The 17,187-nt window shown below is 33.7% G+C and overlaps 1 protein-coding gene across 6 annotated transcripts in view; it reads left to right on the top strand.

Moving 5' to 3' along the window:
* RPS6KA3 (ribosomal protein S6 kinase A3) overlaps positions 1-17,187 on the top strand; it is a 98,396-nt gene that overhangs the window by 55,696 nt on the left and 25,513 nt on the right. For all 6 annotated transcript variants that reach the window (XM_020914419.2, XM_020914421.2, XM_020914422.2 and 3 more), the window contains 7 exons: positions 1,939-2,020; positions 11,048-11,128; positions 11,865-11,944; positions 12,540-12,646; positions 15,306-15,343; positions 15,573-15,715; positions 15,893-15,963. In XM_020914419.2, coding sequence (XP_020770078.1) covers positions 1,939-2,020; positions 11,048-11,128; positions 11,865-11,944; positions 12,540-12,646; positions 15,306-15,343; positions 15,573-15,715; positions 15,893-15,963 — 602 coding nt within the window. The remainder of the gene's footprint in view (positions 1-1,938; positions 2,021-11,047; positions 11,129-11,864; positions 11,945-12,539; positions 12,647-15,305; positions 15,344-15,572; positions 15,716-15,892; positions 15,964-17,187) is intronic.

The raw sequence follows: 17,187 nt of genomic DNA, 5'->3' as shown, positions 1-17,187 counted from the left end.
GTGGACGAGGACAAGGGGAAAGATTTGGGCAGAGAAGCACACCCTGCATCGGGGTGTCTGTGTACATCATGGCACTTTTCAGTGAGGTCATTGCCTGTTGTCTTTGGAAAAATTTCTCAAAGTGAGGAACTCTGCCTTGCACTAGAATCAGTTGAATGGATCAGTTTTTTATTTTGTGCTAATAGTCTAGTGTGCTGATGCAGATTATTGAGAGCTGACCCTAGAATTATTCCTTGATTTTAGTTGTGTCTCTTCTTAGCATCTGTGGCAGCTCAATAGCACTGCTAGGAAAGAATGGGCAGGAGGAAAAAAGTTGAAATTCAGGTCCATTTAGCAAGTCTGTTTAAAAGTTTGATGGAAAAGATCATGAAACTCATGGTCAAAATGAGTAGAGGAGGTATAGTGATAGTTTTGTATTATCCATGTTATAGCATGACCATGAGTTATTTAGAGCAGGCTTTATTCATTTTGCATAAATCTCACACTGAATTTTGGAAATATTTGGAAAATCAAGAAGCTCAGTAACATACCTGGGAATTGTATTCTTAATATTTAGGTTATATGTGTATATTTGGTTTTTAAAAGATGGGAAAGCAGGGTTCTGACTTAGTTTACATTAAATATTTATGAGTAGGCTTCTTCAGTATAAGTGTTTTAAATTGTTCTGCCCAAGTCAAAACTGCAGTGAGCTATCACCTCACACCAGTCAGAATGGCCATCATTAAAAAGTCTACAAATAAAATGCTGGAGAGGGTGTGGAGAAAAGGGAACCCTCCTACACTGTTGGTGGGAATGTAAATTGGTACAGCCACTATGGATGTTCACTAAAAAACTAAAAATAGAGTTGCCATATGATCCAGCAATCTCACTCCTGGGCATATATCCAGAGAAAACTAATTCAAAAAGATACATGTACCCCAATGTTCATAGCAGCACTATTTACATAGCCAAGACATGGAAGCAACCTAATGTCCATCAACAGATGAATAGATAAAGAAGATGTGGTGTGTATAAACAATGTAATATTACTTGGCCATACAGAAGAATAAAACAAATGCCATTTGTAGCAACATGGATGGACTTAGAGATTATCACACTAAGTGAAGTAAGTCAGAAAGAGAAAGACAAATATCATATGATATCACTTATATGTGGAATCTAAAATATGATACAAATGAACTTATTTACAAAACAGAAATAGACTCACAGGCATAGAAAACAAACTTATGGTTACCAAAGGGGAAAGAGGATAAGGGAGGGATAAATTAGGAGTTTGGGATTAACAGATACAAACTACTATATATAAAATAGATAAACAACAAAGTCCTACTGTATAGCACAGGGAACTATATTCAATATCCTGTTGTAAACCATAATGAAAAAGAATGAATATATAAATGGAATCACTTTGCTGTATACCAGAAACTAACACATTGTAAATCAAGTATACTTCAATTTAAAAATAAAAATAAATTGTTCTGCCCAGTAGATGAGAAATTATGGCATTTTTGTATATAGAAAAGACTATTCAACAGAATTGGATCAGCAGAAAATTATGGTTAATGGGAACTCCTGTATAACAAGTTTTATGGAATCAGAATTTTTGTTCTGTTAAAAGCAGAGTAGTTACCACCTGTGTTATACTTTAAACATGTTAGACTTTGATTGCTACATGTTTTAAAGATTTTTCTTTGTCTTACATGTTATATGATCTTCGGGGAATTGGCAAATAACAATAAGAAATGTGTTTACTTATACTGACACCTAAAGTTATAACCACTGTTTACAATTCATTGTGTTTATAATTGATAGATTTTAAGGAAAATAGTTAAGGTATCAGAATCTTTCTAATAAGCTGTATTACAATAGGAGTCTTATTTTAGCAATAGCATAGTTTGTGATACTTTGTAAAACTTATTTTCTCTTATTTAAATACAGGTTTTCTTAGTAAAAAAAATCTCAGGCTCTGATGCTAGACAGCTTTACGCCATGAAAGTACTGAAGAAGGCCACACTGAAAGGTAAGTGCTACTGCAATTTGTAGTGTTCGTGTAGTATGAACAGACTGAAAAATCTCAATTGATCTCATATGATTTCTTAGCCAGTTACTTAAATTCTGAAATCTGTTCCTGTTACTGTCTTTAAATTTAGACTTTCTTTTAGTGGATTTTTTTCTACAAGACTGGGAATCATATGACTAGTGAGAATGGGAGTTGCCATGTTTTGAAAGAAGTATTACAAATTTTTCTTGGGATTTACGCAAATAGAAGTTTAGAAGGTTTGATACCTTTACCAGTTCATATTAGTATTTTAATATTTTTTAAATGTACTAATTAATTTATGATGCACAATAGCTTTTATTCTAAGGACTTTATCATTTTGACTTCTGGTCTGCAAATAAGTTTTCATTCTAAGCCTCTGATTTTGAAAAAAAATCTAATGTCAGATTTGGTTCTTGTAGGTAAACAGTCTCTTAGAAAAAATTGTACCTAGATTTTAAAATACTTAAATCTTCCTTTTTAAAAGTAGTATTGGTTTTTTTACCACATAACCTCTGATTGTTTTATGTATTGATTCCTAACATCTTTTTTTCCTCTTCAACTTTACCTGTATTTTCTAAAGGTTTTAAAATGTTCTGGAAGGAATGTTTATGATGATCAGTTACTATTTCTGATGTTATTCTTCCCAATTAGTAACTCGAGCTGGATTTTACCATCATTTCAAGAAAGTTCACCCTCTTCTATAAACACCATCCATTGCTTCTGTTCTTTTATCCTTCCTGAATGTATTTTCTTTCCTATCTAGTCTCCACTTCCTGGCCTACTACTTAGTTGATTCTTCTGGGACCAGGGCATTAAAATTATATCCTTAGTGTCCTATTCTATGTCACTTTTTTGTAACTTCATACTCATGAATCCCATGTTATAAAGCTGCATTTGTTTTTCAGTCATCCAGTTGTTTCTGGCTCTTTGTGACCCCATGGACTGCAGCATGCCAGTCTCCCTGTCCCTCACCATCTCCCGAAGTTTGCCCAAGTTCATGTCCATTGCATTGGTGATGCCATCCAGCCATCTCATCCTCTGACACCCTCTTCTCCTTCTGCCCTCAATCTTTCCCAGCATCAGGGACTTTTCCAATGAGTTGGCTGTTTGCATCAGGTGACCAAAATACTGGAGCTTCAGCTTCAGCATCAGTCCTTCCAATGAGTATTTGGGAATGATTTCCTTTCAGATTGACTTGTTTGACTTCCTTACTGTCCAGGGGACTCTCAGGAGTCTTCTCCAGCTTATTTAAGACAGTTCATTTACAGAAGCAACAGAAATAGTTTGTTTTCATGTATATAACAGCACTTGTGTTGTGCATAATATATATAAAGGAAACAATGAAACTCTCAGAAACCTAAAAGATATTAGGAAAGGAAAAACATGCCCAATTCCTTTTAGAGAAGGCTAATAAGATTCTCAGTATTCCTCTAGCCATCTAATTAGCTCCATATCCTCAAGATTCCTGTTGCATTTTCCTTGAAATATTCAAAATTTCACTTGAAAACATAAGCCTCAAAGAGTATTCTAAAAAAGAATAAGAAAAGAACAAGCTTTATCAGGCTTAAAGCTTATTTAAAGCAGTAATAATTTATTGTATTTTTGGGGGAAAATATTATAAGTATATAAACCAGTGGGACAAAACAGTACAAAAGTATAATATATTAAAGTTTAATTTATTTGTTGCAAAAATATTGAGTAATTGCTGTGCTGTATGACAAAGCTTGTGTCCAGAAAATGAGAAATTTAATACTGATTTTATAAATTTTGCTTGAAATACTTCTGAACAACCTGGAAGAAAGTCAGTCTTCTCTTAAACCATATACCATAGTAAACAACAATCTAACTGAATTTTACAGTTTAACACATCCTAGGAAACTAGGAAACTAGGGCCTTAGAAAGCATCACTACAAACAAAGCTAGTGGATGTGATGGAATTCCAGTTGAGCTATTTCAAATCCTGAAAGATGATGCTGTGAAAGTGCTGCACTCAATATGCCAGCAAATTTGGAAAACTCAGCAGTGGCCACAGGACTGGAAAAGGTCAGTTTTCATTCCAATCCCTAAGAAAGGCAATCCCAAAGAATGCTCAAACTACTGCACAATTGCACTCATCTCACATGCTAGTAAACAGTAATGCTCAAAATTCTCCAAGCCAGGCTTCAACAGTACATGAACCGTGAACTTCCAGATGTTCAAGCTGGTTTTAGAAAAGGCAGAGGAACAAGAGATCAAATTGCCAATATCCGTTGGATCATCAAAAAAGCAAGAGAGTTCCAGAAAAACATCTATTTCTGCTTTATTGACTACGCCAAAGCCTTCGACTGTGTGGATCACAATAAACTGTGGAAAATTCTTCAAGAGATGGGAATACCAGACCACCTGACCTGCCTCTTGAGAAACCTGTATGCAGGTCAGGAAGCAACAGTTAGAACTGGACATGGAACAACAGACTGGTTCCAAATAGGAAAAGGAGTACATCAAGGCTGTATATTGTCACCCTGCTTATTTAACTTCTATTCAGAGTACATCATGAGAAACGCTGGGCTGGAGGAAGCACAAACTGGAATCAAGATTGCTGGGAGAAATATCAATAACCTCAGATATGCAAGTGACACCACCCTTATGGCAGGAAAGTGAAGAGGAACTAAAGAACTTCTTGATGAAAGTGAAAGAGGAGAGTGAAAAAGTTGGCTTAAAGCTCAGCATTCAGAAAACTAAGATCATGGCATCTGGTCCCATCACCTCCTGGGAAATAGATGGGGAGACAGAGGAAACAGTGTCAGACTTTATTTTTTTGGGCTCCAAAATCACTGCAGATGGTGATTGCAGCCATGAAATTAAAAGAGGCTTACTCCTTGGAAGGAAAGTTATGACCAACCTAGATAGCATATTAAAAAGCAGAGACATTACTTTGCCAACAAAGGTCCGTCTGGTCAAGGCTATGGTTTTTCCAGTGGTCATGTATGGATGTGAGAGTTGGACTGTGAAGAAAGCTGAGCACCGAAAAATTGATGCTTTTGAACTGTGGTGTTGGAGAAGACTCTTGAGAGTCCCTTGGACTGCAAGGAGATCCAACCAATCCATCCTAAAGGAGATCAGTCCTGGGTGTTCATTGGAAGGACTGATGCTGAAGCCTGAAACTCCAATACTTTGGCCACTTCATGTGAAGAGTTGACTCATTGGAAAAGACCTGATGCTGGGAGGGATTGGGGGCAGGAGGAGAAGGGGACGACAGAGGATGAGATGGTTGGATGGCATCACCGACTCGATGGGCATGAGTTTGAGTAAACTCCAGGAGTTGGTGATGGACAGGGAGGCTTGGCGTGCTGTGATTCATGGGGTCGCAAAGAGTCAGACACGACTGAGCGACTGAACTGAACTGAAGTGAGGAAACTTGTGAAGAAATGTTGAGCAAATCACAAATTATAAGCAGGTTGACAATACAAAAATTTTTGGCCCTTCATATAGTGAAAAGCAGTATAAATAGGAAATCAGGAGATTATTTGCCTCAGATATTACAAAATAGTAATATATAAGGAATTTATTAAAAGCCTCCTACTGGCCAAATCTAGGACAGTTTAAACATTGCAGTAATTAATGATAGTGATCGAGTACAACCCACTGAATAAAGAATCCATGGGTTAATCCATAAAATAATTCATGGAGAACAAGGGAAATCTCTTTCTTACAGTAGAATTCCAACTAATAAATGTAAAAGGAATGATTGGGTTAGGAGTTCCTAAGAAATAACATTACAGCCTCCACCTATAGGGCTTTAGAATACATTTTATATAAGGGGATAAAATAAACCATATTTGGAAAGATGTCTCAGTTTTCTGATAAATGCTTATAAAATAATGAATTTTTTCATATGATGGCAACATAAATTAGAAAGCTGTTTTGCATTAAGTATAGCAAGCCATTATTGCTGCTAAAGTAACCTGAGGAAATAATCTCAAAGGAAGATTTTGTGCACTTGCAATTTTTTCACTGCAACAGTATTTACAATATCAAGAATTTAAAATCTTATAAATATTGAAAAATAGAGAACTATTTAGAAAATTACAGTATACCACTTAATAGAATATTATTTAAATGAACTATTTCAAATGTGAGCATAAAAATGAATGTAATAAAAATTTGCAAGTGAACATTATAACAAATTTTTCAGCCTAAATTATATAGATATAAGCTATAGAAGAGACCATAGAAAAGTGAAGATACTTGACATATTGGAATTGTAAGTTGCTGGTGTGTTCTTAAATTTAATTTTTATTTTTTTCAAAGTAATCTGCATATAGAGTCTTGTAAAATATCAGTGCTTTTCCTGTCCTCCTCCCTATCCCAATTCTTGACCCTCAGAGACAATGACTTCAATCTCTTTAGCTGCTACTTACGCCTTTTACCTTGACATTCAGTATTCTTACATTGTAATTCTTTGCCCATTTTCATTAGGGGACATAATCTTTTGACTTCCTACCATGGAAGTTTAGGATTTAGTTCTTTTATACTACCATCTACACACAATTTCCCTTTTCATGTCCTCCTAGTAATATTTCCATGATGCTTTATAAAAACCGTTCCTTGCTGAGCCAGATAGTATACTGAAGTCACATATCCTTCACATCTTTGCTGATTAGATCTCCTTTTTTAAATTCTGTATCTACCTTTTTCTGAGTTTGCTTTATAGTTTTGGTGGAATACATCTTCTAGGAGGTACTTCAGAAAGGTTGGACAGTAAATTTTTTGTTAACTTTACATGTCTGACAATGCATTTTTTCTACCCCCTCACTTAATTTTTAATTTGACTAGATGTAAAATTCTAGATCAAAAATAATTTTCCCTCAGAAATTTGGAGGCATTGTCTCTATTGTCTTCCAGTTTCCTGTGTTGCAGTTATGAAATTTATTGCCATTCTGGTTCCCAGTCTTTTGTGTGTAAGCTGCTTTTCCTCTTTAGACGTCTTTATAATCAATCTACTCTTCATCCCTGGTGTTCTGAAATTCATATAATGGTGTTTCTTTAGTGTGGATTTTTAAAATTCATTGTACCAGAAATGGGGTGGTCTCTTTCAACCCAGAAACTCATTTCTTCAGTTCTGAAAAAGTATTTTGTTATTTCTTCTCCATTTTACAACTGCTACTCTTTGGATATCTTTAACCTCTGGGTTCGTTGATTAATTTTTATTTTTTTCCTGTTTTCTAGGAAATGTTATCAACTATCTTCCAACCCTCTATTGCCTTTTTGTTTCTACCATTATTTTTAACTTCCTAGATTTTTCCTTGTTCTCTAATTATTTCATTTTTAAAAACTTTTTATTATGGAGAGTGTCAGACATCTACAGAAAGAAACAGAAAAATATAGAGAACCCCCATATACTCTTCTTTTACCTTCAGTATTTCTCAACTCATGATCAATCTTTTTTATCTGTGTTCTTCCCCTTCCCCTGTTTTGATATTTGAAGCAAATTTCAGACATTGTATAATTTCTTGCAGAAAAGTTTTGGTGTGTGTCTCAAGAAGATCAGGACTCTTTAAAGAAATAATATAATTCTGTGATTATATCTGAAAAAAATTAATGTGCAGATGTCTGATAACTGTTCAAATTTCCAGTTGTCCCTATTGTTAGAATTCATTTTTCTTCCTACAGTTTGTTTGAATCAGGATCTATACTTTTCTATTTATATTGGTAGCTATTTTTCATGTTTAGAGTCTTTTCTTAAATTCTTGGGAATTCTTTGCTATCTTTCCCTCATTTAAGAGTGAGGTACCAAAAAGCTGATTGGAAGGGATTTTGTGGCAAGAATTTTCTGAATTCTCATTGGCTTCTTTTCCTTAAGCTTAGATTTTAGCTTTCTCTGATCTGCTGTGTGAGGTACCACTTGGTCACTTTCTGCTACTGCTGCTTCTCTTTTTTGTGAGTTTATGTGTAATTTTCCCATTATTGTAATTTCATTAGGATTTTTGAAAGAAAGTAGAAAGTAAAACATTAATGTTTAATTAGAAGTCTCTTTTCATTTTGAAGTTTCTATTAATACAATGAATGGGGTCAAAAAGAAGTCAAAAGTGTTAGGTTGAGTTTATAGGGACTCTTGTCCTAATAAAGTAATCTGTGGGCCTAAAAGCTTTTGTAAACTATTGATTAAAGCATTTGCTTAAATGTAATTCTAGACACACAAATAGCATTTCTTCTTATCCGTTCTCATGTTCAAGTCAAGTAGAGTTTAAAATCTAATAACTAGTATGTAATAAAAATTATTCCAGAGGAATGTAGTTGCTTTGCCAACATGAGTCAGTATTAACAACTTCTATTTCAGGATTTAGAGTTTAACCAATATAAAATTAGTGGTTCTTCTGGACCACTAATATCCTAATCAAAATTTTTGATGGTAGGATGATTTATATTTGTCACTACGTCTTTCTATACTTAAAAGAAACCAGATTAGAGCTATTGTACAGACCTGTCTCCAACAAAAGGAAGGAATTCTTTAGTGAGTGAATCTTACTGTTCATTTTGAACTAAACAAGGTCTCATCAATGTTGCTTATAAGGAAACTATATGACAAGATAATCATAATAGAAAGAAAACCATCTGGTTCTAGCCTCTTATTTTATACAGAAGGAGGCAGAAATTCCCTGAACAAAGGATTTTACCAGGGTAACTCATCTAGTTATTAGCATGGCCACTAAACTATAGCTCTTAACTCCCAAGTAATTTTTTTATAGCAGTAGAATAATAGAAGAGTGATATACAGTAAATATATTGATAGGTATTTTTGATGCTTACTGAGCAGAAGAGTGATTTTTATTTTTTTTATATTTTAATTACATCTATAAATCAACAAATAAAATAGCCCAATATAAAATGCATAAGATATTTGAATAGGTATCTATAAAAGGATATATGTGAATGGACAATGAACATGAAAATGTGCTCACCATGACTAGTCATCAGGGAAATTAAATTACAACAAGCACTTCTGAGCAGAGGAGTGATTTTTAAACAATAAGCTTTGTATAATTACTGAAAGAGATAGAAATTTGAAATCTAGCTTTAAAGTAACCAGAACATAATCCAAGATTGTATGGGTAGTAAAGGAAAAAAGGGCAGTTTGGGGCTAGAGCAGAATAGAGTTGTCAGCAGACCTAGGTGATGAACCTCATTCACATAAATAGTAGAAAGGGCCTCTTGGACATGAGGCACCAGAGTAATAGTGGTAAGACAAAATAATGAAATCAGAGATTGATAACTGAATTGATATATCAACAAAGCAAGTCAGGTAAAAAAGCTGTATTGATATCAAAGCAATTGATTCCTTTTCTGGTTTTGCATATTTTTAGTCACAGGCACCAAAATTTCCCATTTGGAGGTATAAAACTGTTAGAATGGCAAATGTAGGATTTTTTTTAAGCCTTGTTTATTTTTTCCAGAGGGCTTATATCTGAGTTTTAAATATCAGTAGTCACCTTTAATTGACAAGGAAATCAACTCTCTGTTCCCACCCCTGCCCCCCCAAAAGACCCGCCCATTCTTTCTATTTAATCTTTGGCATAACCATGTAGTCTCTTTGGCCTGAAAAATAGAAGTTATGTGTGATTTGTCCTTATTACACAAGAGAAAAAAAAACTTTAATGATCATTTTCAACTCTTACATCCATTCAGCTACCAACAAGAGTACTTATCAGATGATTAATCATCAGTTTACTTGTCTCATTCCCACCAGATTATGAGCTTCTTGAAGATTATTTTATTTGTATCTCACAGTGCCTGGCACACAGAGTTTGCTCAGGAAATGTTTTGTTGGTAAAAGAGATCTTTGCTCACATACAGGGTCAAATGTAAATTCATCCTGGCATTCCAAATTGTCAGAAATCTGAATCCTCCCTACTTCACATCCTCCCCCACCCCTTCCTTCTCCCCCTTCCCCTTCCTTCCGGCCCTCACCCCTCCACCTACCCCCCCACCACTAGTTTCAACACTTATTAGATTCCTTCTTGCTCATCATGCATGCCTCCATGTCCTTGCTTGCACTGGTACTCTATACCTGGACTTTTCTTCTCTGTGTCCAATCCTTCTTGCCCATCTAAATTCTACTGTGAGAGTCCTAAACACCTCTTCACTCTAGCCTTCCTGTGCAAGTAAAATTCATCTTTCTCTTTTCTGAATTCTTGTAGTTCTTACTGGTGGTAATATATCATTTTATTGCTTTATCAGATCCATGGCACTATAACTTTATCATATACATGGTGCTATAATTGAATATCTCTTATATCAGGCTCTGGGATATACAAACCTTATCTCAAATGGTCACACAGCCCCCAAAGATACAGTGGTGTTATCTCCATTTTACAGATGAAAGGTAATAGAGGCACAGAGATTTTAAGTAACTTGCTCTATATTACACAGATCAGTATCCAGATTTTTCTAATTCCAAAAATCTTTACTCTTTTAGCTGCACCACGATATCTCCTCTCAGTATCTCTGTTCTCCTGCCCCCCCTTAAAATATACCTTTTGGGGTATATCTGTCCGTCACCTTGTCTGCCACATATTTTAGATGCTTAATGAATATTTGTTGACTTGAGTTGATATGGTTGATAGGGAGGGCTGTTTAAACCTATTTCATATCTTTATGTTTTAATATTTCATTAGCATGCCACTTTTTTAAAGTTGCTTCTTTTTTGGCCAATTTTCATAACTTTGATCAAAAATCTGATGTTAAAGCCAACATCTAATATGTTCTCTATTTTTTTAATGTAGAACACAGGTTTTATAAATATATTCAACTTTTTCTGGTAATATAATTTAGTTAAAAAATTAGTTAATGTTGAAAATTTAAGGGTAATGAATAGTTTTATTTATATATATAATTTTATTTCTATGTGAATTCACACTTTTATACATATAAGCAAAATTTTATTTAATGTAGTCACCAAAGAGATTTTATTTCAAAGATTGTCTCTGGAAGCTATTGCAGTAGAGCCATATGTACAATATTTTATAGTTCGAGACCGTGTTCGGACAAAAATGGAACGTGATATCTTGGTAGAAGTTAACCATCCTTTTATCGTCAAGTTGCATTATGGTAAGTTATGAACAACCTCCTACTTCATCCTTTTACCTCATTCTCCCACTCCCTGTTTGCATGCAGATATACAAATGTATATAAATATTTACTTGTATATATTCATATATGTCTAGTAGATACATACAGTAAGTCATGGAAATTGAACCATTACTTCTTAGATAAATTTTAAAAGCTTTTATTGCATTTAGCTTCACGTTTCTTTTAAACATTATAGTTTCTGAGTAATAGCCATAGGAATGGGTAATAATAATCATTTTTAAATTATAATAATTATAATAATGTGCCAATATTTTAGCCTAAATTAAAAGCAAGAAAAATCCCTAATATAGACATCCTGATGTTCTTATTATGTGTAATTAAAGCTAACCAGTCCACATTTTTTTTGTAGTTAAGTGACATGGTTTTTGTATTTTGTTTCATGGTTAAGTAAGTCTTTTCTGTTAGGAATTTTTCTTACTGACCACATGTTTTAGAACTATTGTATTCTTGAGAGACTATTGCCTGAATAAAATCTAACAAATGTTCTAGTGGTTCCATAATAAGAAACACTGCATTTAACATTTCTACATGAAAACTAAGAGGCATTGGTGATTAATTTGTAAATAAAAATTAGTTTAGATCTATGATATAGTCATTATTGCTAAAATAGTGTTTATTTGTGAATGAGTTGACCTAATGTGAGCCCCCAAAATTAAACTGTGAATTAAATGGAAATTTTTATTTTTTGTTTCAGCTTTTCAAACTGAAGGGAAGTTGTATCTTATATTGGACTTTCTCAGGGGAGGAGATTTGTTTACACGCTTATCCAAAGAGGTATATAATTAATCTCTATTTTAAATCTATTTATATGCATCCTGTTTCAAGTAAAGCTTTGTTATGTTTCAATATTACGCTTATCGTATTTTCTCAAGTGGCACACGATTCTTACATTGAAGAATCAGAGCCAAAAAGAGTTATTTTCCTAACTTTCAAATTTATTCTGAAGGTAGATTTTAAATTGATAGACTGTCTTTTGTCCTGCTTCTTTTAGTTTTAGGTTTTTCAGAAGCGATAATATATCAACAAATATCCTTGAACAATCAGTAGTGGAAATTCAGCATGCATTGTAAAGATCAGTTTTCATTCCTAAGATTTTATTATGGTGGTGCAACAGTGGCACAATCTGAATATAGTTATTACTTAACAAAATGTAAAATTATTTTCCGCACAGTGCATATTTAGCATTTAGTAAGTCATTAATTGGCTGGTATAATCATCTTTGCAAATATCTTCCATAAGTGAATTATAGAAGAAACTACTTCTAATTAACATATTTATAACTTTTAATATTTAAATTGTAGGATGGAACTTTAAACAAAAATAGTAAACACCAAAAGAAAATAAAGACAGAAAAATTATTTTATTTTAGGTGATGTTCACAGAAGAAGATGTCAAATTCTACTTGGCTGAACTTGCACTTGCTTTAGACCATCTACACAGCCTGGGAATAATCTATAGAGACTTAAAACCAGAAAAGTAAGGAATCATGATGCTAAGTTTAATACAATGTAATGTAATTATTTAAGTGGTAAAACAAAATAATGTTATTTCATAGAACTACCACAGACATTGAGTTAGAGTGCCTGTGCTTCACATTTCTGGTAACCCTCTGTATTCTCATACTTTTAAATTTCTGTTAATCAAAATATCTGTTCACGTTATCTTATTTTCATTTACATTCAAATCCATTCTCATAGATTTATTGGCAATTTGTCTTTTTGTGTGATTTTTCTGTTCATTGCCTTTGCTAGTTATTCTTTTGGAGCATTATTTTTTTCTCATTGATTTCTAAGAGACCATTCTTTATAAGCTAAGATTTTACCATTTGACATATATTGTAGATATGCTTTTCTAGCTTATTTTAAAATTTTATATTAGTTTAACCTACAGAAGTATTTTTTTCTCAGGTCTACCAATCTTTTGGGATCTCTTCTATGGCTTCTATTCTTAGGAGCCATAATTCTCTAATTTGGCTAAATTCATGAGAATTTTCTAATTCTCATTATCAGATTTTTTTCTTCTAATGTCATGGTTTCTTTTTTTTTTTTTTTTTTTTAATTTTAACTCCATCTAGAAAATTTTTGGTATGAGGGATGGCATGAAGCTAATTGTTTCCTCCAAATACCATTTATTGAAAATTTTCTTCTCGACATGATTTCAAATTTTTAGTGTGAATTGAGCAAATTTTGCATTACTATAGTAGTGGTTACCAAGAAACTAATATTTAAAAAATTGCACACAGTTCTATGCTTTAATTTGTCAGTGTTTACTGTCTACCACTTTGAGCAAGAAAGGGTTTTTTTCCATCCTTTTTTAAAAGGATATAAACAAGAACCTTGTTCTATCAAGAATTTTTAAAAATAGTTTTATTGAGATGTAGTCCACATACTCCAGTGTTCATGGCAGCATTATTTACATTTGCCAAGATATGGAAGAAACCTAACTGTCGACCAATAGATGAATGATAAAAAAGATGTGTGTATTTCTCAGCCATAAAAAAACAAAATTCTGCCATTTGCAGCAGTGTGGATGGACTTGGAGGGCAAGTCCCTATGATGAAAAGGACATCTTTTTAGGGTGTTAGTTCTAGAAGGTCTTGCAAGTCTTCATAGAGTTATCAGCTTTTTTGGCATTAGGTTGAGGCATAGACTTATATTACTGTGATGTTGAATGGTTTGCCTTGGAAACGAACCAAGATCATTCTGTCATTTTTGAGATTGCACCCAAGTACTGCATTTCAGACTTTTGTTGACTATGAGGGCTACTCCATTTCTTCTAAGGGATTCTTGCCCACAGTAGTAGATATAATGGTCATCTGAATTAAATTCACCCATTCCCATCCATTTTAGTTCACTGATTCCTAAGATGTTGATGTTCACTCTTGCCATCTCCTGCTTGACCACATCCAATTTACCTTGATTCATGGACCTAACATTCCAGGTTCCTATGCAATATTGTTCTTTACAGCATCAGACTACTTTCACCACCTGACACATCACGGCTGAGCATTGTTTCCAGTTTGCCCCAACCTCTCCATTCTTTCTGGAGCTATTTTTCTGATTCTTCATAGTATGTTGGACACCTACTGACCTCGGCACTGACCTTTCAGTGTCATATCATATTGCCTTTTCATACTGTTCATGATTCTTGAGGCAGGAATACTGGAGTGGTTTGCCATTCCCTTCTCCAGTGGACCACGTTTTGTCAGAACTCTCTGCCATGACCTGTCTGTCCTGGGTGGCCCTTCACAGCATGGCTCATAACTTCATTGAGATCCATGTGATTTTTTTTTTGGTTAGCTTTCTGTTATTTATCATAACCCATACTCAAGAGCACAATAAATATTCTTTATTTTTCCTTCTAAATTGTTTTCTGAAATCACAGGTTTGATTATCTCTGCCTCCCTTGCATGTAAATCTTTTATGATCTTCATTGCCCTTGAGAAGGAATCCAAAGTCTTTGGCATGCTGTATTGGCCCTTTACAGACTGGTCTCATTCATGCAATGTACATTTCTTATCTGTGCTCTGCCAGACACTGAGCTACAAGATGAATAAGGTCAAAGTCTCAAGGAGTTCTCAGTTTACTGAAAAAGAAAACACTGGGTAATACCAATATACACAATAAAAGGATGAATCAAAGAAAAGCAAGGAGTGTGAGGAAGGTGTGTTGAAGAGAAGAGGATTGTGTAAGTTGTGTCAGAAAAAAAGCTAGGAAGGAATGACTAAGTCAGATGCTTTTTAAAAGACCAAGAAAATGACAACACATTTGGCTTAAATTTCCAGACCCTTTGTCTGTTGTTCAAGCACTAGGGAGTTTAGTTAGGCTACCTATGCACAAAGGCACTGGAAAGAGCAACTTACAGGAATAGGTTTTAGTTCCTTTCCTCCTAGTTCTCAAGTGTCCCTGGCTTTTTAATACAAGTTTATATCACTTTGTCTTTGGGATTTGTTATATGTGTGTGTCCAAAAGGATAGTTTTTCGCCTCCTTTTCCTTTGCCTTCTTATTCGCAGTCTAAAGCAATGTTTTGGAATGACTATAGTGGTCTGATGCTTAATGAAGTAATTTCAGTTTTAGCTTCTAAAAATCTCTCTTTAGTGGTTTGGAAAGATTTTCTGACTTTGTTGTCTTTCAGCATTCTTCTTGATGAAGAAGGTCATATCAAGTTAACAGGTAAAAATCCTCATTTTGTTAAAATAGTCTCTCCTGCTCTATATAATTTCCTTTAAGGTTGATCATGATATAAATATTAAGTAACATATTGTGTTAAAAACGAAGTAGAATTTTTAAGTAATTAATGTAAATATTGGAACTATTAATGTGAACTTTGGAAGTCAACGTTTGAACTTTGTATGTGCAAATTATTGTAGGGTATTTATGAAGTTGGTGTTTATTTTCTCAGACTTTGGCCTAAGTAAAGAGTCTATTGACCATGAAAAGAAAGCATATTCTTTTTGTGGAACTGTGGAATACATGGCTCCAGAAGTAGTTAATCGTCGAGGTCATACTCAGAGTGCAGACTGGTGGTCTTTCGGTGTGTTAATGGTAAGGTTTGAGGGTTTTTTTTGTATTTTTTTGAGAAGTTCAGTAGTGACTATAGTAGAAATATGTCACTTATTTTATTCTATAGCAATTTTAGAAGATTTGATTGTGATTAAAATGATCTTTTTTGTCTTTTTGATAAAATTTTATACTTACTAATCCTCTTATTTTTCTTTGTAGTTTGAGATGCTCACTGGTACACTACCTTTCCAAGGAAAAGATCGAAAAGAAACAATGACTATGATTCTTAAGTAAGTACACCTTGAGTGTGTATGTTTTGATGAGATTTAAAAATCAGTGCTTCACACTAAAAAATGAGATTTTAGAGTGTTAGATATAGTATAATAAGTAACTAAGAAATTTATTGATATTATGATATTCATATTATGTGATTGAAATATGAACAAACCCATATAATTATCTTCATGCTAATATTGAAAGCTTTACCTTTGAGATTTGGAATATGACAAATATACCCATTATTCTGCTTCTGTTCACATTGTTCTGCAGGTACTAGCAAGTACAGTAAGGCAACCAAAAGAAGTTCAGTTTAAGATTTAGAAAGAAGAAATACAATTGTCATTGAGAATTCCCTGGCCATCTAGTGGTTAGAACTTCAGACTTCCACTGGCAGGGACCCAGGTTTGATCCCTGGTTGGGGAACTAAGATTCTACAAGCCATATATCATGGCATGGCCAAAAAAAGAAAAAATGTCATTTAGTTAAAATGATTGTGTCCATAGAAAATGCATTATAAATCCTGGGTATTAATAAGAGCTTGGTAGAGTTGCTGGATAAAGGGTCAATAAATAAAATCTATTTCATGATTGAATACTAGTGACAGAAAATGTAATTTTTTAAAAAAGATTCTGTTTACAGTAGTATAAAAAATATCAAACCTCGAAATAAATCTAGAAGTTATTAAGAACTCAATGCAGAGAACTTAGAAAATGTATCAAGGTACTTCTTGCACATTGAGAAACCAGTACTCAGATAGTCATAGCAACATTACTTATAATAGCCAAAAGTTAGAAATTAGATTGTTAACAGAAGAATGGACTAATAAATTATGGTAAGTTCATACAATGGAATACAACAGGGATTGACTATCTATAAATATTTTAAACTTTGTAGGCCGCACACAGTCTCTATCAGATATTTGTATTGTTTATTCTTTTTTTCTAACACTTTTAAAATGTAAAAACCATTTGTAGCTCAAAAGCCATACAAAAATAGGCTGAAGCTTTTTGCCCATGGGTGTAGTGTGCTATCCAGGAAAGAAAATTAACAAACCACAGTTATATACAACTTGGGTAACCTCACAAGAATGTTGAACAAAAGCAATTCAGATACAAAGAATGAATACTACATAGATGGTTCTATTTATAAAGTTTTAAAAGCAGACAAACTAAAACATAGTTTTTAGGGTCCATATTTAGATGGCAAAAGCCTGTGGCAGAATAAGGAAAGTAGTT

The sequence above is a fragment of the Odocoileus virginianus genome, unplaced genomic scaffold (assembly GCF_023699985.2).
Source record: "Odocoileus virginianus isolate 20LAN1187 ecotype Illinois unplaced genomic scaffold, Ovbor_1.2 Unplaced_Scaffold_4, whole genome shotgun sequence".
Classification (NCBI taxonomy): Eukaryota; Metazoa; Chordata; class Mammalia; order Artiodactyla; family Cervidae; genus Odocoileus; species Odocoileus virginianus.
This window is presented reverse-complemented; position numbering and strand designations above follow the sequence as displayed.